The sequence below is a fragment of the Tachyglossus aculeatus genome, unplaced genomic scaffold (genome assembly GCF_015852505.1).
Source record: "Tachyglossus aculeatus isolate mTacAcu1 unplaced genomic scaffold, mTacAcu1.pri scaffold_108_arrow_ctg1, whole genome shotgun sequence".
NCBI lineage: Eukaryota > Metazoa > Chordata > Mammalia > Monotremata > Tachyglossidae > Tachyglossus > Tachyglossus aculeatus.
Window position 1 is genome coordinate 2052532 of NW_024044845.1, and position 26885 is coordinate 2079416.

Consider the following 26885-nt stretch of genomic DNA (forward strand, 5'->3'; position numbering starts at 1 on the left):
TCTGAAGCGTTAAGACATTAGAGCTCTTAGGGATCGGGGACTTTGCTTCCCAGGGGCACCTCAGGCTGTAAGGATCCTACCGCTCTGGGCTTCCTGGTTCTCGAGGCTCTGAGGTATTGGAGCTCCCTCTGCTCTGAGATTCTGGGACTCTGAGGCCCCTGGGATTTTGGAGAATACAGGGTTCCTGGGGCTCTTGGGATTTGGGGTTCTGGGACTTTGGAGCTACTGGGACTCTGGGGTTCTGATCTCTGGGGCTACTGGGGCTCTGCACTCTTGGCAACTGTGGCTCTGGTTTCCTGGGAGTCCGAGTCTCTGGGGAATTTTGGCTCCTTGGGGCTCCGGGTCTCTGGGTCCTTGGGCCCCTGAGTCTCTGGGCCTCCTGGGTCATTGGGCCCTAAACACTGTGGCTCTGGGCCTCCTGGGACTCGGGGGTTCTGGGGCTCCTGGGTGTCAGCGGTTCTGGGACCCTGGGGCTCAAGGGGTTCTGGAGCTCTGGGTTGTTTGGGCTCCTGGTGTTCATTGTGCATCAGGGCTTCCTGTGCTCCAGGGATCTGGGCTAAGGGACTCCTGTGGCTCCTGGGGCTCTGGGATTCCGGGGCCATGTGGCTCGTGGGGCACTGGGACTCCTGGGGTTCTGGAACTGTTTGTTCTGCCGCGCCTGGAGCTCTTGGGCTCCTGCATCTCTGGGGCTCTGGAGCCTTGTGCTCCTGAGGTCCTGGAAATCTGTGACGCTGTGGGTCCTTGGACTCCGGGGTACCTATGTTTCTGGGGCTCCTGGGTCTCAGAGGCTCCGGGTCTACTGGGCTTCCGGGGCTCTGGGACGTGGGAGTTCCTGGGTCTCTGGTTTTCTGGGGCTTTGGGGCTCCTTTTTCTCTGGTGCTCTGGGGCCTTGGGGCACTTGGGCCCTTGAGGGCATGAGGCTCTTGGGTGCTGGGCCTCCTGATGCTCTGGGACTTTGTTGATTTAGGGTTCTATGTTTCCTTGTTTTCTTGGGACTGCAGGGCTCCTGGAGCTTTGGGGCTCTGGGGAACTGGTGCTTCTGGGATCCAGGGATTCTAATCTTTGGGACACTGGGACACATGGACCTCTGGGCCTCTCGACTCTAGGCCTGTCGGGTTGCTGGGGGCTCTGTGGCCTTGGGCCTCCTGAGGCTCTGGGGATCCAGGAGCTCTGGGGCCCTGGGGAACTTGGGCCTCTGGTTCTCCTGAAACTCTAGTGCTCTGAGGCTGTAGGACTCCTTAGGCGCTTGGGACTCCAGGGCTCCTGGGGCTTTGGGGATTTGAGGCTCTGGGGCTCCTTTGGCTCTGAGGCTAAGGGCTATTGGTGTATGCGGCATTGGGGCTACTAGACCTCCTAGATTTCCGGTACCTGGAGGCTCCTGGGTCTTTGGTGCTCTGAGACCTTGGGGCTCCTAGGGCTCTGGGGATCCTGGGGTTCTTTGGACTTTGGGCTTTGGGGCTCCTGGACCTCCTGGGGCTCTGACATTCTGTACAATGGGTACTGGTACTCTGTAGTTTGTGTTCCTGGACCTCGGGGCTCTGGGGCTTTGTGTCCCCTGGGGCTCTGGAGCTACTTGGCCTCTGGGGTTTGGGGTCTTTGGGGCTTTGGGAGCTCTGGGGCTCCTGGGGCGTTTAGGGCTCTGGGGCATTAGGGTTCCAGGAGCTCTGTGGCTCTGTACCCTGGGGTTCTGGGGCTCCTGGAGCTCAGGTGCTCTGTGGAATCTGAAGCTCTGGTGTTCCTGGGGCTGTGGCTCTGAAAGCTCAGGGGCTCTGGGGCCATGTGGTTCTTGGGTCTGTGGGCCTCCTGGGGCTATAGGATTCCCGGGCCGTTTTGGCACTGTCGGTCTGGGGTTGTGGGGTCCTGGGGTTCAGGGGACTCCATGGTTCCTAGGTCTCTGGCGCTCTGGTGTTTCTAGGCATCTTTGCGCTCTCTGTATTCTGGGGCTCTAGAGCTCTGTACTCTGGGGTCTTAGGGCCACTGGGACTCTCGGGCTCCTAATATTATGGTACTTCGGGGGCTCTGGGGCTCTGGGGATCTGGTGCACTTGAGGTTACTGGGACTCCAGGACTCCTGGGGTCCAGGTCCCTGGGTTCCGGGGCTGCTGGAGCTCTGGGGCTTATAGAACTGTCGGGCTCGGGTTGCTCTAGGGCTCTGAGGACAAGGGGCTCCTAGGGCTCTGGGGCTCTGGATTCTGGGACCTGGTGCTCCTGAGACTTTGGGGTTCCGGGGATTCTGGTACATTGGGGCCAGGGTCTACTGGGACTCTGGGGCTCTTGGGATCTGGGGTTTCTGGGGTTCTTGGACTCTAGGGTGGGTTTCTGGGGATCTGGGGTTTTGTGCCTTTAGGGCTACTGGGACTCAGGGGCTCTGGGCTCTGTAGTTCCTCCGGCTCTGGATTCTGGGACTGTTGACTTTAGGTCTGCTGAGACTCGGCGGCTCTGGGCTCTGGGCTCTGCAAGTCCTCTGGCTCTGGAATGTGAGACTCTAGTTCTCTGAGGCTCTGAGGTCCTGGGGCTCTGCGGCTCTGTGGCTCTGTGGCTATGGGGCTCCTGGAGTTCTGGGGCTCTGGACTGTGGGGCTTCTGGAACTCTGGATTTCCAGGGGCTCTTCAGCTTTGGGGTCCTGTGGTTCCTCGGGTACTTTGGGCTCCAGGGCTCCGGTGGCTAGGCTCTTGTGGCTATTGGGATTTGAGGTTCTGTGGTTTGTGGGCTCCTGGTCCTCTGGGCCTCTGGGACCCTGGGCTTGGAGACTCCTAGGACTCTGGGGCTCTGGGACTCTGGGTTATGAGGTACCTGGGGCTCAGGCACTCCAGGAGGTCGGGGGCTCCGCGGGTTCTGGGGATCTTGGGAATCGAAGAGCTCTGGTCCTCTGGACTCTTGGACTCCTAGACTCTAGGATTCTGGGGCTTGTACAGTTTTTGGGACCCTAGCGCTCCTGGGGTTCTGGGAATCTGGAGCTCTAGAGCTATAGAGCTCCTGCGACTCTGGGGCTCTGGGGCTCTAAGGTCTCCGGGACTCCATGAGTTTTTGTTGCCAGAGGGCTCCTGGGGCTCTGGGGCTCTGGAGCTCTGAGGATCTGGGGCTCTGTGGCCTTGGTGTGCCATACCTCTAGGGCTCTGGAACCTTGGTGCTCTGGGGACCTGGGGCTCCTGTTTCTGGTGTTCATGGGCTCCTGGGGGTCTTGGAACTCCAGGGACCATGGGATCTCGGGATCTGTTGCCCTGTGGCTTTTAGACTTCTGGGACTGTGTGACTTTGGGCTCTGGAGCTTCTTGGGCTATGGGGATTTCGAGCTCTGGGTACCTGGGTCCTTGGAATGCTCAGACTTTGAGGCTCCTGGGATATCTGGAGCTCTGGGCCTTTGGAGCTCCTGGGATATTTGGGCTCTCAGACCTAGGGGATCCTCTGAGTGGGGCTCTGGGTTTTGGGGACTCCTGGGTTATTTAAGATTCCAGGACACCCGGGCCTCAGGGCCCTGGGGCTTCAGGGGATTTGGGACTCCCTAGGCACAGTGGATTGGGGCTCTGGGGCTTTGGAGTTCCTAGGACTCTGGGGCTCTGAAATCTCGGGCTCTGACACTTCTGGGGCACAAGAGATCTGGAACTCTGGGATTCTGCACTCTGGGGTTTCTGGAGTAGTGGGGTTCTGGGGCCTTGCTTCTCCTGGTGCTTTGGCGCTCCTGGGTTCTCGAGATCAGGAGCCTTGGGGCTACTGAGGCTCTGGCTCTCTAGGGTTCATTGTGGCTCTGGGGTTTTCGAGCCTCTGGCCTCCATAGTTCTTGTTCTTTGGGGCTCCTAGAGATTCCAAGGCGTCTGGGGCTTAGGGGCTCCGGGGGTGGGAGGCTCTGGCCCTCCTGGGGCATAGGGGATCTAGGGTTCTGAAGTGATGGGGCTCCAGAGACATTAGGACTCTGGGCTCTGGGATACCAGAGGCTCTTTGGGCTCGGGGGGGTCCTAGGTCTGTCGACCAAGATGGTCTTCTGGCTCCTGACTCTCTGGGACTCTGGGGAAGTTGGGACAATGGGTCTCTTGAGCCTTAGGACTCTTTGGGCTCTAGGGCCTTGGATTCTAGGACTCTGGGGTCCCTGGAGCCCAGAGACTCTGGGACACATGCAATTCTTGGACTCCAGGGGCTCCAGGGGCTCTGGGATTCTGTGGTTCAGGGGCTATGGGGCTCCTGAGATTTTGAGGCCCCTGGGGCTCTTAGAATTCCAAGACTCCTGGGATCTAGTATAATAGGGATCTTGGACTTTAGGGCTCCTGAGACTCTGGGAATCTTCACTCTGGAGCCTCTGGGGGCATGGGGTCTTGGGGCCTTGGGGCTCCTGGAGCACAGGGGCTCCTGGGTTCGGGGGATCTGGGAACCTGGGGTAGATGGGGCTTGGGGGTTCCTGGGACTCTATTGCTCTGGGATTCTCTGGTGTTGGAGTTCCTGGGCTCTGGGGTCTGAGCTCTGGGGCTCCAGGGTCTAGGGGCTCCTGGGGCTCTGTGTCTCTGGGGCTCTGCAGACTGGAGGATCCTGGTGCTCTGGGTCCTTGGGACATCTAGGGATCTGGGTCTCCTGGGTTTATATGGATCTGGGACCTTGAGGATGCTGGGGCTCTGGGGCTCTAGGAGTCTTTCTACACTAGACCTCTGGGCATTGGGGTTCTTGCGGCTCTGGGTCTCTGAGGACTTGTGGCTCCTGGGACTCCGAGGTTCTGGAGCTCTGGAGCTTCTGGTGTTATGTGATCCTGGGGCTTCTGTATTTCTGGAGCTCTGGGGCCTTGGAGAACCTTGGGCTCCGTGTCTGTTACTCCTCAAGCACAAGGAATCTGGGTCTCTGGGTCTCCGGGTGCTCTGAGGCTCGGGCAATAAGTCACCTTGTGCTCCTTGGGCTTTTGTATTCCAGTGGCTCTGAAGCTCTGGGGAATTATAGCTCTAAGGTTTCTGGGTCTTTACGGCCTTGGGGCACCTCGAGCTCTAGGACTTCTGGTGTTCTGGGTTCTTGCTTCTCTGGGCATTGGGGTATTAGGGCTCCTGAACCTCTATGGGCCTGTGGCACTGGGGACCCTGGGGCTTCTGGGAGTATAGGTGTTCTGGAGCTCATGGGATTTGGGGCTCTGGGGGCTTTAGGATTCCTGGAACTCTGAGACTCTGAGTTCTGGGGCCACGGGGCTCTGGTGTCCTGGGGGTCTGGAACTCTGGAGTCTTTTGGCTCCATGGGTTCTAGGGATCAGGGTGTCTTGGGTTTCGGGGCTCTAAGGCTTAGGTGCTCCTTAGTGCTCCTGGGTCTTTGGATCTCTGGAATCTTGGGGATCCTGCCGATCAGGGGCTCCTGTTGCTTTGGGGTTCCTGGGGCTCTAGGACCTTCTGGCTGCTGGAGTTCTGGAGCTCCTGGAGTTCTGGACTTCTGAGGCTCTGGTGCTCTGTAGCTCCTGGGGTTCCTGGTACACCAGGTTTCCTAAGACTCTGGGGCTCCTGAGACTCTGAGGCTCTGGGCTCTGGGGCGTCCGGGGCTCTGGGCCTCCTGGGCCTTAGGCTCTGGACTATATGGTTCTGGGGCCTTGGGCATCATAGACTTCTGGAGTTCTAGGGAACTAGGTCCTCTGGCGTTCATTAAGCATCAGGAATCCCTGGGCCCTGAGGATATGGGGCTCCGAAGCTTGGAGGCTACTGGGACTCTGGGGCTCAGGTCCCAGGGGTTCTTGCCACTCTGAGGCACCTGGAAATCTGAGGTTTAGGTTCCTTGAGGTTCTGGGGCTCCTAATGCTCTGGGGATTTGGGGTTCTGGGGCTCCTGAGGCTCCGGGACCCTTTGGTCTTGTGGCTTCCGGGACACCTGGGCTCCTGGGCTCAGTGGCTTTGTGGGGAGCTAGGATCCCCAGGTTCCTAGGTCTCTGGTCCCTGTGGCCTTGGGTCTCTTGGGGCCCAGGGGCTACTTAGGTTCTGGATCTCTTGTGCTGTGCGGCTCCTGGGGCTAGAGGGGCCCAGGGGATTCTGTGGTTCGGAGACTCCGGGGTCGTATTTATTGAGCGCTTACTGTGCACAGAGCACTGTACTAAGCGGTTGGAAAGTACAATTCGGGAACAGATATAGACAATTGCTACCCAATAATGGGCTCACAGTCTAGAAGGGGGAGACAAACAACAAACAAAACAAGTAGACAGGCATCAATAGCATCAAAATAGATAAATAGAATTGTAGATATATACACGTCATTAATACAATAAATAGAATAATAAATACGTACAAATATAAACAGGTCTATGGGGCGTGGAGGGGGATGGAGCGGAGTTGGAGTAGAGCAGAGGGAGGGAGTAGGGCGATGGGGAGGGGACAAGGAGCAGAGGAAAAGGCGGGCTCAGTCTGGAAAGCCCTTCTGGAGGAGGTGAGCTCTCAGTAGGGCTTTGAAGGGGGGAAGAGAGCAAGTGTGGCAGATGTGAGGAAAGAGGGCATTCCAGGACAGAGGTAGGACGTGGACCAGGGATCGACGGCGGGACAGGCAAGAATGAGGCACAGTGAGGATGTTAGTGTCAGAAGAGCGGAGTGTGCGGGCTGGGCTGTAGAAGGAGAAAAAGGAGGTTAGACAGGAGGGGGCAAGTGATGGGGAACTTTGAAGCCAATAGTGAGGAGATTTGCTTCACGCGAAGGTTGATAGGAAACAACTGGAGATTTCTGAGGGACGGGGTGACATGCCCAGAGCATGAAGCAGCAGAGTGAAGTATAGACTGAAGCGGGGAGAGACAGGAGGATGGGAGATCGGAAAGGAGGGTGATGCAGTAATCCAGTCGGGATGGGGTGAGAGACTGTACCAACCAGGCAGCGGTTTGGCTGGAGAAGAAAGAGCGGATCTTGATGATGAAGGTGAGACCGGTAGGTACTGGTGACGGATTGGATGTGTGAGGTGAATGAGAGAGTGTAGTCAAGGATGACACTAAGGTTGTGGGTTGTGAGACGGGAAGGATGGTAGTGCCATCCACAGTAACTTGAAAGTAAGGGAGATGACAAGGTCTAGGAGGGAAAATAAGGAGCTCAGTCTTTAGACATGTTGAGTTTTATATGGCAGGCAGACATCCAGGTGGAGATGTCCTGAAGGCAGGAGTTGAAACGAGCCTGGAGGGAGGGAGAGAGAACGGGGGGTAGATGTAGATTTGGGTATCATCAGCATAGAGATAATAGTTGAAGCCGTGGAAGTGAATGAGTTCGCCAATGTAGTGGGTGGCACTTGAGAGGAGGGAGGAGCTCTCAACTGAACATACTGCTGGGAAGGATGGGAAAGTAGGAGAGGGTTGAGCGTGGGGGGGGGGATGGAGAAGAGGGAGGGGTCATTCCGGGGAGCTCAGACCAGATGGTGTTAATTTTCCTAATGAAGTAGGTGGCCAAATCGTTGGGGGTGAGGGATGGAGGAGGGGAGGAACAGGGTCCTGAGGAGGGAGTTAAATGTCCAGAACAGCTGACGGGGGTGATGGGCATGGGTGTCAATAAGAGAAAAAAATAGTTTTGCCTGGCAGAGGAGAGGGCAGAGTTAAGGCAGGAGATGATAAACTTAAAGTGAACAAGGTTGGTCTGGTGTTTAGACTTTCGCCAGCAGCGGTCAGCAACTCGAGCATAAGAGTGAAGGAGGCAGACAGTGGCAGTGATCCAGAGCTGTGAGTTAGTGGTGCGAGAGTGACGAAGGGTTGGGGAACGACTGAGTCGAGTTGAGAAGAGAGGGTGGAGTTGAGAGTATCAATCTGGTCATCGAAAGTGGGTAGAAAGGATAGGAAGTCAAAGTGGGGTGTGATGCCCTGAGAGAGATGGATGGGGTCGAGAGAGCAGAGGTCTCCGTGGGAGAGTAATACAGATTTACAGGGGGGAGGAGTGTGAGAGAGGAGACAAGTGAGGGGGTTATGATCAGAGAAAGGGATTTCAGAATTGGTGAGGGTAGAGATAGTGTAGCCGAAATAGAAAATGAGATCGAGGGTGTGACCAAGTTTGTGAGTGGACAAGGCGGGGTGGAGCAGGAGGCTCATCGAGTCAAGGAGTGATAGAAGACGGGCTGAGTCACCGGGAACATTCATGTGGGTGTTGAAGTCTCCGAGGAGCAGAATGGTCATGGAAAGAGAGAGAAGGAAGGTGAGAAAAGGGTCACAATGGTTAAAGACGTTGGAGGTGGGGCCATGGGAACGGTAGATGATGACCACAAGAACCTGGAGGGGGTGGTAAAGGTTAATAAAGGAGGGGAAGGAAAGGGAAGGGGGAGGACGGATGGTGCGAAAGCTGCATTGGGGTGTATTAAGGATGCCGACACCTCCTCCTTTCCAGGTGAGTCTGGGGGAGTGGGAGAAGAAGAGACCTCCGCTGGAGAGAGCAGTAGAAGACACCATGTCATCCGGGGTGAGGCAGGTTTTCAGTGAGGGCGAGGAGGAGGAGAGAGCGGGAAAGAAACAGGTTGCAAATGAAAGGCAGCTTACCTATTATGGAGCGGGAGTTCTCTTCGGCCTCATTGGCAGTAGCTGTGGAGGGAGGGAAGAAAGGGGGAAGGGTGTTGTGGATGGAGAGGGTGTGTATGGGAATGTGTTGGCGGGGCTCTGGACAGGCAGAGGAAGATGAAGGGTGGCGTTGAGACAGGAGAACAGGGATGGGCTGGGATGGGGGGGGGGGGGGGTCGGTAGGGAAGGGTTTGGAAGAGAAAGGTTTGGCGGAGAACTGCTCAAGAGGATTAGGATGAAGGTTGGTGTTGGGGCAGAGGGATTCTAGGGAGAGGGCGGGGAGGAGGGGTGGTGGCGGAACAAAGGGAGGAAAAGAGCTGAGTGGGAGAGGGGAAGGGGAAGGTGAGGATTGGGGAGGGCAGATGGGAGCAGGGGAATTGAAAGATCATGGTGAGTTCAGCAAGGTAAATGACAGAACTGAGAGCAGTTAACAATTAACTTGCAATATTAACAATAACATAAGCGAGTGTTGCCCAGAGTAGAAGGTTGAATTTTCCATGGGTCAGTCAAATCAAGAAGGCTAACGGCAAGGAGAGTCCAGGGGCTCATGGCTGAATTGTCTCTGATGCGGTGGAGGAGGAAGTCCTGTGAATGGTAATTCTGGAGAAGGGTGAAGCTGTTATACGGGAGATAGGAGAGGAAACGTCTGGGGAGAGGAGTAAATAATACAATAACATGGGTGTGCTGAGTAGGTGCGAATGCAGGTAGTTTCATTCAATCGTATTCATTGAGCGCTTACTGTGTGCAATGCACTGTACTAAGCGATTCATAAGTACAAATCGGCAAGATATAGAGATGGTCCCTACCCAACAACGGGCTCACAGTCTAGAAGGGGGGAGAACGACAATAAAACGAAACAGGTAGACAGGTGTCAGTACAATCGGAATCAATAGAATCATAGATATATGCACATCATTAATAAAATAGAGTAATAAATATGTACAAATAAAATAAAGTAATAAATATATACAAATATATGCAAGTTCTGTGGGGAGGGGAAAAGAGTAAGGCAAAGGGAGGAAGGAGGGGAGATGGAAAGGGGAGGAGTAGGAGGAGAGGAGAAAGGTGTGGCAGACCAAACATCTGGCCCATCAATTACTGGGCCTAAGTAGTAAGCAAGGCCTTCCGTGCTCACAGGAAGACCTACAAGGAACTGAGAGGAGAGCTGTGGACAGGAAAGAGTTACTTGTTATCGGCTCTACGGCCTTGCATAGACGGGTGTTGTTTGTTACTGGTTTTGAAGGTTACAGAATGGCTGTGTTAGTTATAAACACAGCAACATGGAAACATACAGAATGTGACTGAAAGATATAAAAGTCTTCCTGCTTAACCCAATAAACAGTCTCCTTGTCCACCTTGAGACTCGCCTGGCCTGCGTTCTTCCATTGCGAGTGCCCGTCTCCCCGCTGAGCCGGACGCGTGGAGGCAGACGGCAACAAATGGCGCCCGAACAGGGACAGGGACATGAAGCCTGGACCCTCAGACTCAGCACCGCAACCCTCACGAAGCAACTCATCACTGCGCAGTGACTCACCAAAGAAAAGGAAAAGGTGAGGGCATTTAAGTTTACTTTCATTTTCAAACACCAGGCTTACAGCAGGGAAGAAAATGGGACAAATTCAATTCCGTTCTCGGGATCATTATATCCAATTACTTAAGGATGTTGTAAAGGAGCATGGGTTGATTATCACCACTGCCCAGATTGAACAATTTTTGGAATGCGTGGAAAAATGCTGCCCTTGGTTTCCAAAGGAAGGAAAGTGGAATCCTTTCACTGAGCCAGCTCCTTCCGCACCACCACCTCCACCACCCCCTCCATGGGTCCCGAAACCAGCACAAACACCTCTGCAGTGAGCGATGGGGGCTGCTATGGAAGGGGGAGAGGAGATACCTGTTGAATTATTGATGGGTTTCCCTGTGATGGAGCAACCTGACCCTGCTAATCCTGGTCAGTTAATATGTACCCACGAACTCCTGAATTTCAAACTATTAAAAGAAGTGAAACAGGGTGCTGCGACATATGGGCCCACCTCTCCTTATGTGCTAGCAGTCATAGAAAGTATTGCTTCCTCAATTCTTTGCCCGTATGATTGGCAAACCTTAGCCAAGACTGTCCTGGATGGCGGAGACTATTTGCTTTAGAAGGCAGAATTTTTTGATTTGTGCGCGGAGCAAGCGCGTCGCAATGATCGCGCCCGACCTCCAGTTCAAATCACTTTCGAGATGCTTACAAGGACTTACAGGGAGCTACAGACTCGTGAAAGCTTGTCCCAGTCCCTACCCAAAGGGGTACTGATTACATGGAAAACTGTTTTTACGGCGCTGCGGGCGCTGCATCCCGCTGAACGGGTGTTACAGGAGGCATCGGCGATATGTGACCTGGGGGCAGGGAGTGATCAGGAGGACCCCCTGTCCTTTGAAGTTTTGTCACCAACAGAAGGATTGGAGCCAGTGTACGCTGCTGTTCCGGATCCCGAGGACTTGTATCGGGACCAGGATCATAATGACTCTGGCGATCCTTCTGACTCTGGGACTGCAGACCCGAAGGAGGGATCTGATCTATACCCGCCTTTGGCCCCTCTTACAACGACGGCTGCTGCCGCACCCACAGCAAAGGACCTTTTGCAGGCCCAGTGCCTGCAGGCGGTATCCCGTTCGTCGATCGTTCCCCTTCGCCCCCCCTTGCTCCCCCTTTGTCTGCTGTGCCGCCGTATGTATATGCTGTGCTTGCTACGGCGCAGCCTGCCTAGACCGGGGCCCTTTCGGGAGGTATTGCGCCGAGGGGATGTACAGCTACTGCAAGTGATGCCGGTGGCGTATCTTTCCGGCCGGCCGGCTCAGTATGACTCTCTCCCTTATGAGTTGATTAAGGAGTTGCGGAAAAGTATTCGCGATTATGGGTTACAGTCGTCCTATACAATGAATCTAATAGTGGCCGCTACCAACCCCGAAATTGGCTGCTTTACAAGTGATAGTCGCGGAACAATTAGCGGCGGGGCATATTGAACCCTCCGATAGCCCTTGGAATTCCCCTGTCTTTGTGATAAAAAAGCGCTCGGGGGCCTGGAGGATGTTGACTGATCTCAGAGAAATCGATGAGACGATGCAGCCGATGGGAGCGCTGCAACCTGGGCTCCCGAACCCGGCTGTGATCCCTAGGTATTGGCCGATATTAGTAGTAGATATTTAGGATTGTTTTTCCTCTATTCCGCTCCACCCGGATGATCATATTCGATTTGCGTTTTCAGTCCCTGTGGCTAACAGGACTCAACCTACTACGCGATATCATTGGACGGACCTCCCCCAGGGAATGAAAAATAGCCCCACAATGTGCCAGACTTACGTTGCGCTTCTGATAGCGCCGCTCCGCGTCAAGCATCCTGAGGCATATATTATTCACTATATGGATGACATATTATGTGCTTGCGCCACCGCAGCCCAACTACACACCTTACAGCCTGCTCTTCTGGCGGCTCTAGAATCTGGAGGACTGCGGGTTGTACCCGAGAAAGTCCAGACAAAGCCCCCGATCACCTATCTGGGACATATTTTGACAGATCGGACAGTGTCCCCTGTGACCCCTACCTTGGATGTTTCAAAATTAAAAACCCTTAATGATTTCCAAAAATTACTGGGGGAATTAAACTTGGTGCGCCCTTATCTTGGAATCCCTACCGATCAATTATCTCACCTTTTTGCTACCTTGCGAGGAGCTCCGGAGCTCTCTTCCCCCCGCTCCCTTTCACCACAAGCCGCCCGGGAGTTAGAGCAGGTAGTCAAAAAATTGGCTCAGGCTACGGTGGACCGTGTCACCCCAGGGATACCCTTATCCGCCGTTGTCGTTCCCATCTCTGTCATGCCTACAGGGGTTATATGTCAAGAACAACAATTGGTTGAGTGGATGCATTTGCCCACTCAGCCCCACCGCTCTGTTTCCCCATATCCGACTTTGGTAGCCCAGTTATTGGGTCGTTTAATTCGGCGCATTACCGTCCTTTCTGGGACCGGACCCTCTGCATTATACCAACCATATACTTCAGATCAACTTGCCACACTTCTTGGCAACGATCCCGATTGGCAGATCCTTTTGGCGATGCATACCGGGGCTTGGGTTACTGGTCTCCCAGATATTCCACAATTAAAGGTTTTCTCACCTTTTGCATGGGTATTCCCCTGCATCACGGTTCCGGACCCAATACCGGGGGCTACCACAGTTTTCACAGATGGAACGAAAGGCCGAGCTGCCTATTATTGTCCTCCGGACACTTCCCGCGTTATCCCCATTCTGTCCCATTCCGCTCAACACGCGGAACTTGTAGCTGTGATGTCAGTCCTTCGCGATTTCCCTCAATCACTTAATATTATCTCAGATAGCCGGTATGCATGCTTTGTTACTCTTCGCATTGAGACTGCTGCGCTCCGGGTTTTCCGAGGCAGCCATTTTTCCTTTGTTCCAGGAACTTCAAGCAACGATTCGCGCTCGTTCTCATCATTTTTATATTTCTCATATTAGGGTGCATTCGTCCCTCCCCGGACCATTGGTTGAAGGTAATGCTTGTGCGGACCTACTTACTAGGGAAATTGCTGGCGCACCAAAGGCTATTAATTTTGTTGCACCACTGTTGGCTCCGGCTCTTCTCCCTTTAGACGCTACAGCCGCAGCCTCGCAAGCCCACTGGCGCTTCCACCAAGGGGCAGGAATGTTGCGCCGTCAATTTGGCATTTCTGGGGAAAGCGCGCGGGCTATTGTGAAAGCTTGTACCTCCTGTGTTACTACATTACCTGCGGCCTCTGAAGCCACGAATCCCCGTGGTCTTGCGCCAAGAAAGCTGTGGCAAATGGACGTCACGCATTACCCTCCCTTTGGCAGATTGGCTTTTATTCATGTTACTGTTCATACCTGTACATTATTTACTTTTGCGTCGGCTCACACTGGTGAATCAGCCAAACATGTTATGGATCATTTATTTCTTGCTTTTGCCTTTATGGGAATTCCACAGGTATTGAAAACCGACAATGGCCCCGCATACACTTCTAAGGCGTTCCAGTCTTTCTGTAATACTTTTGCTATCCGCCTTGTTACGGGTATTCCATACAATCCCACGGGTCAAGCCATTGTCGAAAATCGTCATCGTTGGCTCAAAGCCTTTTTGGAGAAACAAAAAGGGGGAGATGAACTGACCTCTCCCCATAGACAATTACAATCCGCTATATATACCCTTAATTTTTTAACTATGGATGACAAAGGTCTCACCCCTGCTGAAAAATGGGGTGGCAGGGACACTAAAGAACACCCCGAAAGAGTAAAATGGAAGGACCCTCTCACGCGACAGTGGCGAGGGCCAGATCCCTTATTAACTTGGGGCCGAGGGTATGCTTGTGTCTTTCCAGAAACTGAGGACCGCCCGATCTGGATACCTACAAAGAACATACGCCGCGTCCTTTCTGCAGCACGCCCTCCCTCACCCTGCGTACTTCAGGAGCTGACCGAGAACCAGGAGACAGACTCTGCGACATTTCCTCTGGAGGACCAGCGTCCCAGTTCCCCAAAATGGTGATCGCTTTCCTGATCCTCGCTTTTTCCACCGTTGTGATTACTGAGGACAGGTCCCTTTCGATTCTATCCCAGTCCATACGGAAGAACGGCAAATAAGAGCATGTATATTGCCACCGCAAGCCTTCCTTGTTGGCTACCCGTCCCTTATCCCCTTCCCTTCCCTCTGGAATATTGCATGTGATAATTGTAGACTTACCCAATGTACATCCGCCCGTGATGCCACTGCTACTATTCTTATAGTAGAACAACCTCATCATGCTATACTACCCACCTCATTATCCCACCCTTGGGCTGAGTCCCCCGCGGATTCTGCCCTGCAGATGCTAGCTGATCATTTTCGTATTCCAAAACGGCGACATCGTCGGTTTGTTGGATTGTTAATCACTGGGTTTATCGCTTGGGCATCCCTTATTATTGCTACCACCTTATCCTCTATTACCCTGCATACTGAAATAACACAGGCCTCCTTTGTTAATTCCCTTGCAAGAAATGTTTCTGATGCTCTGCAAACACAGTTACGATTAGATAAAGCCTTTACCGCTCGCCTCTCTCTTCTACAGCATTCTCTTATAGAACTAGGAAATGAGGTTGATGCTCTGCGCACTCAACTTTCTTTTCAACATTGTGATTATCGTTACCCTCATATCTCTGTGACCCCATATTATTATAATGCCACATTTCCTGGGTTTTCGTGGTCCGTGATCCGAAATCGGCTCCAAGGAGCCTGGCATTCTTCGAATGTCTCCCTTGATTTGTCACACCTTGCCTTACTCTCCGATGCTATGCAAAATACCCCTCCCTTGATCATTCCTGCCGATATTGCTTCACCGATCATTTCTGCCCTTGAGGCGGTTAATCCTTTTAATTGGCTTTCAATGCTGCTTCATAGTCTCCCATATATTATTTTGTTGATCTTGGCCTTGTTTTGCCTGCCCTGCCTTGCCCGATGGCTATCTGTTTTCCTTCGCCCGCTTCTTACTCAACTCCATGCTTTGCAATTGTTTCAAAAACAAAAAGGGGGACTTGTGGCAGACCAAACATCTGGCCCATCGATTACTGGGCCTAAGTAGTAAGCAAGGCCTTCCGTGCTCACAGGAAGACCTACAAGGAACTGAGAGGAGAGCTGTGGACAGGAAAGAGTTACTTGTTATCGGCCCTACAGCCTTGCATAGATGAGTGTTGCTTGTTACTGGTTTTGAAGGTTACAGAATGGCTGTGTTAGTTATAAACACAGCAAGATGGAAAAATACAGAATGTGACAAAGATATAAAAGTCTTGCTGCTTAACCCAATAAACAGTCTCCTTGTCCACCTTGAGACTCGCCTGGCCTGCGTTCTTTCATTGCGAGTGCCCGTCTCCCCACTGCGCTGGACGCGTGGAGGCAGACGGCAACAGAAAGGGGGTCACAGTCTAGGAAGTCCCTCCTGGAGGAGGTGAGCTCTCAGTAGGGCTTTGAAGGGAGGAAGAGAGCTAGTTTGGCAGATGTGTGGAAGGAGGGCATTCAAGGCCAGAGACAATTTTCTCCCATCTTCCTCCAGGGAAAAAGTGTGTCTGGGCCCCCAGGGAGAGGCAAAGATTAGTGGTAGTGGTAAGAGGACCTGGGTTCTAATTCTGTCTCTGCTATTCATTCATTCAATCAGTCATATTTATTGAGCACTTACCATGTGCAGAGAACTTTACTAAGCTCTTGGAAAGAAAGTACAATTTGGCAACAGATAAAGACAATCCCTACCCAATAACGAGCTCAGGGACCTGGGTTCTAATCGTGGCTCTGCCCCTTGTCTGCGGGTGACATTGGGCAAGGCACTTTGCTTCTCTGTGCCTCAAATACTGAATCTGTAAAACGGGAATTAAGACTGAGCGATAAGTGTTCAGTAAATACCACTGCTTGATTAATTGATGGGTACATACCCCTGCCCCGTCTCAGGATCACAACTGGAGAGCTTCCAGTACTCTACCAGTCTCAGCCAAGGAGGAGAGTCAAGCAGAGGGATACCCATTCCATTCCTAGCTTGGGCAGTAGCTAGCGTGTGGAAGGCAATCTGCTGCTATTCTAAACGCGTCTGTTCTGGTCAGTAGTGGCAGGGGAGAGAGTCGAGGGTGGAGACTCAGGTTTACTGGGTGGAAGTAGTCAATGGTAAACCACCTCTCTATTTTTACCAAGAAAACTCTATGGATACAGTACCAGAACGTTTGCAGATGGGGGGTGAGCATTCTGGGAGAGATGCGTCCATGGAGTCGCTATGGGTGGAAGGTGAATCGACAGCATAAGTCAAGACATGCCAAACCACTGCACATATTAATACTATTGAACACTACAGCTGGAAAATAGATACAACAGATTGATCTAATAATAATGATGATGCTATTTGTTAAGGGCTCACTATGTGTGAAGCACTGTTCTAAGCGCTGGCAAACTCCAAAAGAAATTAGTGTTGATTACTTAATAGATGCTATCAATACATCGTATTTATTAAGCATTTGTGGTATGCCTAGTCTACCCACTATACTGTTGCCTGCTGGTGGGCAGGAAAAGATCTGTCAAGTCAGTTGGATTGAATTCTCCCAAGTACTTAGTACAGTACTATTCAGTACCTACCACTGAGCTATTGATTAATGTATTCATAACTCTACATGTATCCATGCTATTGAACTCTATAGGTGATCAATGAATACAGCTGCTTTATTTATTAAAATGGGAATCAATCATATGTATTGATCACTTACAGTGTGTAGAGCACTGTACTAATTGCTTGAGAGAGTACAATATGATATAATTTGTAGAAGTGTTACCTGCCCAAAAGGAACTTAGAGTCTGGAGGGAATGCCAATGTTTCTAAATTGAAGTTCCCCCTCTTCCTTTCCAAGGAGTCAGCATAATCTCCCAGAAATGTCCAACATTTCCACGGTGGCTGAATTCCTCCTCCTGGGGTTCTCTGACATCCGGGAGCTGCAGCTCTCTATGCCACGCTGTTACTACTTGTCTACCTAGATTCCCTTCAGGGGAATCTCCTCACTGTTGCTATCATCATCCTCGACCAGCATCTCCACACCCTGAAGTTCTCAAGAACATGTAATTCATAGACCCTCTGCTACATATCTACAATGGTACCCAAATCCATTCTCAACTTCTTGACCAGTGACAGCTCCATATCCTTTCTGGGTTGTGTCTCACATCTCTTCCTAGTGGTCATGTTTGCTGCTTCAGAGTTTTTTGTCCTCACTGCAATGTCTTATGACCGCTATGCCGCCATCTGCTCCCCCCTGCTTTATGAGCTCATCATGAGCCAAACAGACTGAATGTGCATAGTAGCAGCGTCAGGTTCAGTGAGGGTCTGTTTGGAATCTTGCCTTTCGGCTTCTACCTTCCTCCCTGACCTTTTGTAGGTCCAATACTGTTCAGCAGTTCTTCTGTGATGTCGCCCCCATTCTGAGGATCTCCTGCTCTGACAACCACATTACCATAGATGTGAGTGTGGCTATTGCGATAGTTTTAGATGCCATTTGTTTCTTTAACATCAATCAATCAGTCAATCAATCGTATTTATTGAGCGCTTACTGTGCGCAAGAGCACTGTACTAAGCGCTTGGAAAGTACAAGTTGGCAACACATAGAGACAGTCCCTACCCAACAGTGGGCTCAACAGTCTAGAAAGGGGAGACAGAGAACAAAACCAAACATATTAACAAAATAAAATAAATAGAATAGATATGTACTTGGAAAATAAATAAATAAGTAGAGTAATAGATATGTACAAAAATATATACATATATACAGGTGCTGTGGGGAAGGGAAGGAGATAAGACGGTGGGGATGGAGAGGGGGACGAGGGAACTTCTCCTATGTCCACATCTTCTCTGCTGTGCTGAGGATGCTGTATTCTCAGGGTCAGGCCAAAGCCTTCTCCACCCTGCCTGCCCCAACTCACTGTTATCATCATTTTTCTCTTTACCGGACCATTTGCCTATCTCAAACCACCTTCAGGCATGACCTCTGCTCTGGATCTGCTGGTTTCCATGTCCTACTACTGTGGTGTCCCCCACTATGAAACCCCCTTATCTATGGCCTGAGGAACAGGGACCTGAAGGCTGCCCTGGGCAGCCTAAAGGGGACATTTCCCCAGCATCCATTCTGGGACAAAATGTCTGTGTCCATATATTAATAATCCCCCTACCATCCCCTTTAAAAGAGGAATTGCCCCTTAGACATATCCATATATTATCACTACCCAGATTCCCAAAAAACAAGTCTGGATATTCAGGATTTGTCAAGGTCTGGGAGGTTTGGCTAATAAAATTAGGTCGTGAGTGGCAATGCATTTCCTAGGAGGCCTAATGGCTCGATGGCATGTGAATGGGTGTCTAATCCCAGCTCAGCCACTGGACTGCTGTGTGATCTGGCGTTAGTGTTTTACCATTCCTGGGCTCTCACAACCGCTTAGACTCTGAGCCCTTGTGGGATAGGAAACATGTCCATTTGGATTGTTATTTCGTCTCTGGGCTGTAACCTCATTGTGGGCAAGGATGGTATCTACCAACTCCATTGTATTATACTCTTCAAAGCGCTTAGTACAATATAATGCACACAGTAAGCACTCAACAAATACCATCGTTCGATTGAATTATGTATCATCACGTGGCACAGACTTTGACACAGAAATTGTTCACACCAAATAATAAAAATAATAATAATAATGGTTTTTGAAAAAAGACCGAGACATTCACCGATAGAACTCTAGTTTCCAGAACCCAGGTTAGTAAATCATCTCAACAGGAGGAGCCATTTCCGTCTTATTCTTCTTCAAGCCAGGAATTTCTCCTTCCCATTACCCCATTCTCAAAAACCTTAGTCCCCTGCCCCACCCCAATCAGCCTGGGAGAGTATCATAGGATGGATTCAGAGTAATCTCTTGGTCTCTCTAGATTTGCAATCAGAAGGTGTCAGAAATGAAATCGATCATGAGAAGCTGATTGTCTAAGGTTGTATATCAGATGAAGCTGAAACCACCCACAGTTGATGTAGATTGTCAGTAATATTAGAAATCTTTGGGGTGCTGGGATGCAGATGCTGTTGTTTCCATGGGAACCCTGGGGTGCAGCACCATTGTTGCAGTTTTAGGGACTGGGCCTTTATCTCTACAGGACCTCAGGGACCTCACAGGCAGAGGATTTTGGCGTCGGCCAGGACACGAGGTCCCACCTGAGTTGATCCTCCAGAGGTTCCCCGCAAAGCATTGGCTGCTTTATCCTTGGGGATGGGGGAATCTCTGAAAAACATCTCCCCTGCCGACAGGAGGTAAGGGAGGGTCTGAGGGTGACATGCTGTCCCTGCCTTAATAGCCAGTTGCAACCAAGAACTGGAGTGGAGAAAGGACCATCCCAAGCAACCAGAGGTCAGATTCCTCCAGCCTTCACTGCCTCAGTGAGTGTGACCGGGGGTATTGGAGGGGGAGGGATAGACCATGATGGGGATGCAAGAGATGGAGCGATTCAGTGGACATGCTGGCACATAGGGGCCAGTGTCGGACTTCGGGGCAGGGATACATCCTCAGAGGGGCATATGGGCTTTTACGAGGGTCAGTATTTGACAGTGCAGTGGCCCCAACCGTCACTCATCTCTCCTTCCTCATCTACGTCCATCCAGTTAACATGCCCAGCTGGAGCCTTGCAGCACAGTGTCAGCATTATGCTGTGGTCACTTTGGCCATGAGGGAGTGGGTCGTGGATGTCAGAAAATGTTTCTGGTGAGAAATGAAGGGGAGGAAATGAGAGAGTGTGATTGGTTCTGGACCACGAGGCACTATTCTCAACTCTTCCATGCAGGAATGTTGGGTGAACACAATGCAGGTAAAAAAGTTCAATCCCTTCCCTCCTGGATGTACCAGTCTGATGAGATAGACTGATCCAAAGAATTTACGGCTAGGGGGATTTAGGAATGGAAAGGTGGATGCATAGCTTAATACGTGCTTAGCAATGTGAATCTATAGGTAGGGAAGTGCAATGAGCAGTTGTGAATGTGTAAACGCAGAGGTGTAATGGCCTGATTCGGCGTGGGGAGAAGAAACATCAATCTGGGCAAATTTGGAGGGAGAGGGAGATTCGGGAAGAAAGAAGGATCTAAGCCATGTGTTGGTGAAGGGAATGCCCTTTTTCATTCATTCATTCATTCAATCGTATGTATTCATTCATTCATTCAATCGTATTTATTGAGCGCTTACTGTGTGCAGAGCACTGTACTAAGCGCTTGGGAAGTATAAGTTGGCAACGTATAGAGACGGTCCCTACCCAACAGCGCGCTCACAGTCTAGGAGGGGGAGACAGACAACAAAACAAAACATATTAACAGAATAAAATAGAATAAAAATAGAGTAATAGAATAAATATGTACAAATAAAATAAATGAATAGAGTAATAAATACGTACAAACATATATACATATGCAGGTGCTGTGGGGAGGGCAAGGAGGTAAGGCGGGCGGATCGGGAGGGGCAGGAGGGAGAGAGGAAGATGGGGGCTCAGTCTGGGAAGGCTTCCGGGAGGAGGTGAACTCTCAGTAGGGTTTTGAAGGGAGGAAGAGAGCTAGCTTGGTGGATGTTAGGAGCGAAGGCATTCCAGGCCAGGGGGATGACGTGGGCCGGGGTTCGACGGCAGGAGAGGCGGAGAACGAGGCACAGTGAGAATAGTGGCAGAGGAGCGGAGGGTGTGGGCTGGGCTGTGGAAGGAGAGAAGGGAGGTGAGGTAGGAGGGGGGCGAGGGGATGGAGAGCCTTGAAGCCAAGGGTGAGGAGTTTTTGCCTGATGCATAGGTTGAATTGATAGCCACTGGAGATTTTTGAGGAGGGGAATAACATGCCCAGAGCGTTTCTGCACAAAGACGATCCGGGCAGCGATGTGCAGCATGGATTGAAATGGGAGAGACAGGAGGATGGGAGATAGGAGAGGAGGCTGATGCAGTAATCCAGTCGGGAAATGATGAGAGATTGAATGAGCAGGGGTATCAGTTTGGATGGAGAGGGAAAGGGCAGATCTTGGCAATGTTGCGGGGGTGAGACCGGCCGGTTTTGGTGAGGAATTGGTTGTGAGGGGTGAACGAGAGAGTGGAGTGGAGGATGACACCAAGGTTGCCGGGCTTGTGAGACGAGCAGGATGGTAGGGCCGTCAACAGTGATGGGAAAGTCAGGGAGAGGGCAGGGTTTGGGAGGGAAGATAAGGAGCTCAGTCTTGCACATGTTGAGTTTTAGATGGCGGGCAGACATCCAGATGGAGATGTCCTGAAGGCAGGAGCAGATGTGAGCCTGGAGGGAGGAGAGAGAGAGAGCAGGGGCAGAGATGTAGATTTGGGTGTCATCAGCGTAGAGATGACAGTTGAAGCTTCCTCTGCCCATGGAATTTGGGCAATTTGAAATCTGTTGCACAGAATGTAGGGTGCCCTCACTGCCCACTCCATCGCCACCTCATTTCAGCTTCTCCCTACATTCCATGCCTTGTTGCGGTGATGATGAGGGAGGAGATTTGGACCCCCACCTTAAACTCTAATATCCACCCATTCTCCCAACTCCTTTTGGGGCTTCTCTCTTCTCTTCCCAATATGTATGTTCCTAGATCTGTTATAACACATGTTGTCATCACACGATTGGAAAAGAGCACTGTGGAAGAATAAAGGAATATTCTTCCCAAACCATGGGGTCTGTTCTGGAGTAAATCGATCCACAGCTTGGCTCAAGTAAACCTAATATTGGAGGAAATAGCTTTTCATCCGTGAGTGGTGTCAGTCAGGGGTGTGATACTCCTTCACTTCCCAGTCTCTTCCTCAGTTTGTCTGCCCCGTTTAGCAAAGGACCTGGTGTATCTTTGAGTTTTTGTAGCTTTCAGAATTCAATAAAATGGCAATGAGTATTTGTGTCATTTCTTTTACTATTTTATTCATATCCTCAGAACTTAGGAATTCATGTATACATTTATTCTAATTTGTATTTGTATTTTCAATTAATGGTCCTGTTATCTTTTTCTTCCTACTATACTTGACCTACCTCCTATTATAACCTCTTACATGCACTCTTTGAAGTCTGAAGACCATCTTCTCCTACAGATTGTTAGCTCCGTCCAAACTGCTACCACATTAATGCAAGCACTTATCCTATCCCGCCCTTGATTATTGTTTCAGCGTCCTTGCTGACCTCCCTGCCTCCTGTCGCTCTCCACTCCAGTCCACACTTCATTCTGCTGCCCGAATCATTTTCCATCGAAAATGTTTCAGACCATGTTTCCCTACTCCTCAAGAAACTCCAGTCGTTGCCCATCCACCCTCTGCATCAAACAAAAACTCTTCACCATTGACTTTAAAACGCATAATCACCTTTCCTCACCTCACTACTCTCCTACTATAACCCAGCCCACACCTTCACTCCTCTAATGCTAACATTCTCACTCTACCTCTATCTCATCTATCTTGCCGCCGCGACCCTCATACCCATATCCTTCCTCTGTCGTGTAATGCCCTTCCTACTCATATCAGACAGATAATTTCCCTCGCCAATTTCAAAACCTTATTGAAGGCACAACTCCTCCAAGAAGCCTTCTCTGGACTATGCCCTCCTCTCCTCTTCTCCTACTCCCTTCTTTGCCATGCTTTCTTGCTCCTTCATTCATCCTCCGTCCCATCTCCACAACACATATACGCATATATTATATATATATATATATATATATATATATATATATATATATATATATCCGTAATTTATTTATTTATTTATCTATTTATTTAGACTCTAGATTTATGAGTTCATTATAGGCAGGAATGTGTCATTTTGTTCATTCATTCATTCATTAAATCGTATTTACTGAGCTCTTAATGTCTGCAGAGTACTGTACTAAGCGCTTGGGAAGTACATGTTGGCAACATATAGAGACAGTCCCTACCCAACAGTGGGTTCACAGTCCTAGAAGGGGAAGACAAACAACAAAACAAAAACATGTGGACAGATGAAAAGTCGTCAGAACAAATAGAATTAAAGCTAAATGCACATCACCTAACAAAATAAATAGAATAGTAAATATGTACAAGTAAAATAAATAGAGTAATAAATCTTTACAAACATAAATACAGGTGCAGTGGGGAGGGGAAGGAGGTAGGGCGGGGGGTGGAGAAGAGGAGAGGAAAAAGGGGGGCTCAGTCTGGGAAGGCCTCTTGGAGGCGGTAAGGCTCTCAGTAGGGCTTTGAAGGGAGGAAGAGAGCTAGCTTGGTGGATGTGTGGAGGGAGGGCATTCCAGGCCAGGGGGGAGGACGTGGGCCGGGGGGTCGACGGCGGGAAAGGCGAGAACGAGGTACCGTGAGGAGGGTAGCGGCCAGAACATCGGAGAGTGCGGGCTGGGCTATAGAAGGAGAGAAGGGAAGTGAGGTAGGAGGGGGGCGAGGTGGTGGACAGCCTTGCAGCTGAGAGTAAGGACATTTTGCTTGATGCTTAGGTTGACCGGTGGCCCCTGGAGATTTTTGAGGAGGGGAGTAACATGCTCAGAAACGTTTCTGCACAAAGATGGATCCTGGTATCAGCGTGAAGTATAAAAGTGAAGTGAGGAGAGAAAGGAGGATGGGAGATCAGAGAGGAGGCTGATGCAGTAATCCAGTCGGGATAGGATGAGAGATTGAACCAGCAAGACAGCGGTCTTGGGTGGGAGAGGAAAGGGCGGATCTTGGCGATGTTGTGGAGGTGAGACGGCAGGTTTTGGTCAGGGATTGGATGTGAGGGGTGAACGAGAGAGCGGAGTCTAGGATGACATCGAGTTCGCGGGTTTGTGAGACGGGAAGGGATGGTAGTGCCGTCTAGAGTGATGGGAAAGTCAGGGAGGGCAGGGGTTTGGGAGGGACGATAAGGAGTTTCAGTCTTGGACATATTGAGTTTTAGATAGTGGGCAGACATCCAGATGGAGATGTCCTGAAGGCAAGAGGAGACCCGACCCTGAAGGGAGGGAGAGAGAGCAGGGACAGAGATGTAGATTTGGGTGACATCAGCGTAGAGATGATAGTTGAGGCCGTGGGAGTGAATGAGTTCACCAAGGGAGTGAGTGTAGATAGAGAACAGAAGGGGACCAAGAACTGACTCTTGAGGAACCCTACAGTAATGGGATGGGAGAGGAAGGAGAAGCCCTCAGAGAATACTGAGAATGAACGGCCGGAGAGATAAGAAGAGAACCAGGAGAGGACGGAGTCTGTGAAGCCAAGGTTGGATAGCGTGTTGAGGAGAATGGGGTGGTCCACATTGTCAAAGGCAGCTGAGAGGTCGAAGAGGATTAGGATAGAGTAGGAGCCGTTGGATTCGGCAAGAAGGAGGTCACTGGTGACTTTTGAGAGGGCAATTTCGGTGGAGTATAGGGGACGGAAGCCAGATTGGAGGGGGTCAAGGAGAGAGTTGGCGTTGAGGAATTCGGGGCAGTGGGTGTAGACGACTTGTTCTAGGAGTTTGGAAAGGAATGGTAGGTAGTTCGGTAGGTAGTTGTTGTTAGCATGTACACTCTCAAGCGATTAGTTTCAGTGCTTTGCACACATTAAGCACTCAATAAAAATTACTGAATGAATTGAATGAATCAATCAATGAAAAGTAAGATATCATGACAAATTGGAGACAAAATGGGTGAATATTTCCATGTGGAGAGTGGGGGATGAAAAATCAAAAAGGCTTGAATCCAATTCCCATTTCGTAGGGCTAGATAGATCACTTTAACTCGCTTGAGTCAGCACTACTGGCATTTGGTAAGTACACATCTTTTTGAAAAATGCTGGACAGAGCTAAAACGCCCAATGGCCACTCATGCCATCTCACATAAACCATAATCAATCCATGACATTTATGACATCTATTGACAACCTACTGAATATGAGTCACTTAGGCCTCAGCTTTTGAGGCTTTTCAATTACCTGTCTCCCTTCTTATCTACCCCCTTTCTCTTCTTTCACAGCACCCCAGTTCATGCCCTTGATTCCCTCCCAAGCAAATCTAATAGATATCAAGGTGACATCCTTGCATCCTCATCAAGAAGGCCTACAACGACCTGCTCAGCCTCAACAGCACACATTAGAAAACTGTCCTTCCAAGGTTTTCTCTTTGGGGCTGCAGTACAGCTCTATATCTTGAAAAATCTGAAGACAATCCTTCTAATGAGGGATTGGGATTATCAGCACAAGAAAATGGACAATTTACTCTAGAGAGGAAGGCAGGGGAATATCCCCTTTAGGGCCCTCCCCAGTGCAAAGTTCACATCTTTATTCTTCAAGCTATAAATGAGAGGGTTCAGAGTGGGGGGCACCACGGCGTAGAACACAGGCACCAAAAGATCTTCAACCGAGGGGAAAGTCCGAGCGGGGGTTTGAGGTAGGCAAAACACCCAGTAGAGAAAAAAATGATGATGACACTGATGTGGGGCAGGCAGGTGGAAAAGGCTTTGGCCTGGCCCTCAGTGGGTGGCATCCTCAGCACGGCAAAGAAGATGTGAATGTAGGACAGGAAGAGGTAAATGAAGCAGGATGACACCTAAAGTTACTCCAGCAGACACAGTAACATCAATTGCTATGTGGTCCTCAGAGCAGGCGATCTTCAGCAGGGAGGGGACATCACAGAAGAACTGCTGGACAACATTGGACCCACAAAAGGACAGAGAGGAATGTTGAAGTAGAAAAGCAAGAAACCAAACAGACTCCCGCTGAGCCAGGAAGCTTCCAACTTCTTCACACAGGAAGAAGTGCCAATTTGTAACTTCCCAAGCGCTTAGTACAGTGCTCTGCACATAGTAAGCGCTCAATAAATACGATTGATGATGATGATGACACAGGCGTCTATGCACATCATGACCTCCATAGCGCAGGGGGCGGCAGACGGCAGCATAGCGGTGATATGGCATTGCTGTGAGGACGAAAAACTCTGAAGCAGCCAGCCAAACCACCAGTAAGAGACCTGTGTGGCACAGAACAAGTAAGATATTGAGCTGTTTGGGGGTCAGGGAGATGGCGATCGATTTAGGGACAGTGGAAGAGATGTAACAGATATCTATGAAGGACAGATTCTTGAGGAAGACGTACAGGGGTGTGTGGAGGTGCCGGTCGAGGATGGTCACGGTTATGATAAGTAGATTCCCTGTCAGGGAGACCAGGTAGGCCAGAAGGAACAGTGCGGCATGAACTACCTGCGGCTTCCTGATATCAGAAAATCCCATCAATAGGAAGTTGGTAACTAAGGAGACGTTGGTCATTTCAGTGAAATGAGATGAAATGACCTGAGGCTTCCTGATATCGGAAAATCCCATCAGGAGGAAGTAGGTAACCCAAGGAAGACATTGTCATTTCAGTGAAGTGAGAGTAGCTCCCTGCAACGGAAAAGGGAAGGACCAAATTTAAAGTTATTTACGGGACGGGTGAAAAAAATCAACAGAACATTTGTTGGTGATTCTTTGTGAAGAATAGCTTCTAACATGTTCCCAAGATAGATATTTAATTCCAAATGACCTTAAAAACAGTAAAGTGCTTCCAGATAATCAGGAGAGAATTTTAAAGGAGAATACGCACTAAGGGATGAAAAACAATACACAAGGTGCAGGTTGGAGAATGTAGTAGTTGTAGTACTAAGTAATCATAGTAATAATATTTAGTAAGCACTAACGATTTGTAGTGCACTGTACAAGGCACTTGGGATGTTCAGAATTGAAAAGCAACACATTCCCTTTGTCACAAGGTGTTTACAATATAATGTGGAGACAAATATTTTCAATTGTAGTGAAAATAAATAATGGATGAAAGTAGAAATGAGTGTTTTAAATGCTAGAGTTGGCTGAAGGCTCAGTGTTGGGAAGTTCATCGGGGAAGATTCATGGAAGGAGGTGAGATTTTAGGA

The 26885-nt window shown here is 50.3% G+C and overlaps 2 protein-coding genes across 2 annotated transcripts; both read right to left on the reverse strand.

Annotated features, from left to right (window-relative positions):
• Positions 1–254: 254 nt before the first annotated feature.
• Positions 255–5200, reverse strand: LOC119922562 (protein PELPK1-like). Its single transcript, XM_038742318.1, has 5 exons — positions 4939–5200; positions 3925–4000; positions 3302–3368; positions 1679–1809; positions 255–774 (listed from the first exon to the last, which is right to left on the reverse strand). Exons 1-5 carry the CDS (start codon positions 5198–5200, stop codon positions 255–257), a joined length of 1056 nt encoding a protein of 351 aa, XP_038598246.1.
• A 104-nt stretch (positions 5201–5304) lies between these two features.
• On the reverse strand, positions 5305–26247 carry LOC119922563 (olfactory receptor 14J1-like). Its single transcript, XM_038742319.1, has 4 exons — positions 25851–26247; positions 19206–19288; positions 8026–8167; positions 5305–5423 (listed from the first exon to the last, which is right to left on the reverse strand). Exons 1-4 carry the CDS (start codon positions 26245–26247, stop codon positions 5305–5307), a joined length of 741 nt encoding a protein of 246 aa, XP_038598247.1.
• Positions 26248–26885: the final 638 nt, after the last annotated feature.

Bases quoted from the DNA above. Each gene is read 5' to 3' on its own strand.
- LOC119922562 (XM_038742318.1), bottom strand. From the start codon at position 5,200: ATGGAGCCAAAAGACTCCAGAGTTCCAGACCCCCAGGACACCAGAGCC. The intron at 4,001-4,938 runs GTAAAGACCCAG...CAACTTCCCCAG, and splicing joins GCTCGAGGTGCCCCAAGGCC to AGTCCCAGAGAGTCAGGAGC. The intron at 775-1,678 runs GTACAGAGCCAC...TCTGAGACCCAG, and splicing joins AGGAGCCCCAGAACCCCAGG to GAGCCCCAGAAACATAGGTA.
- LOC119922563 (XM_038742319.1), bottom strand. From the start codon at position 26,247: ATGACCAACGTCTCCTTAGTTACCAACTTCCTATTGATGGGATTTTCT. The intron at 19,289-25,850 runs GTCATGATGTGC...TCCTGTCGGCAG, and splicing joins CCGCCCCCTGCGCTATGGAG to GGGAGATGTTTTTCAGAGAT. The intron at 5,424-8,025 runs GTGACTCAGCCC...CTGGTGTACCAG, and splicing joins CACCCACATGAATGTTCCCG to GAACCCCAGGAGCTACAGAG.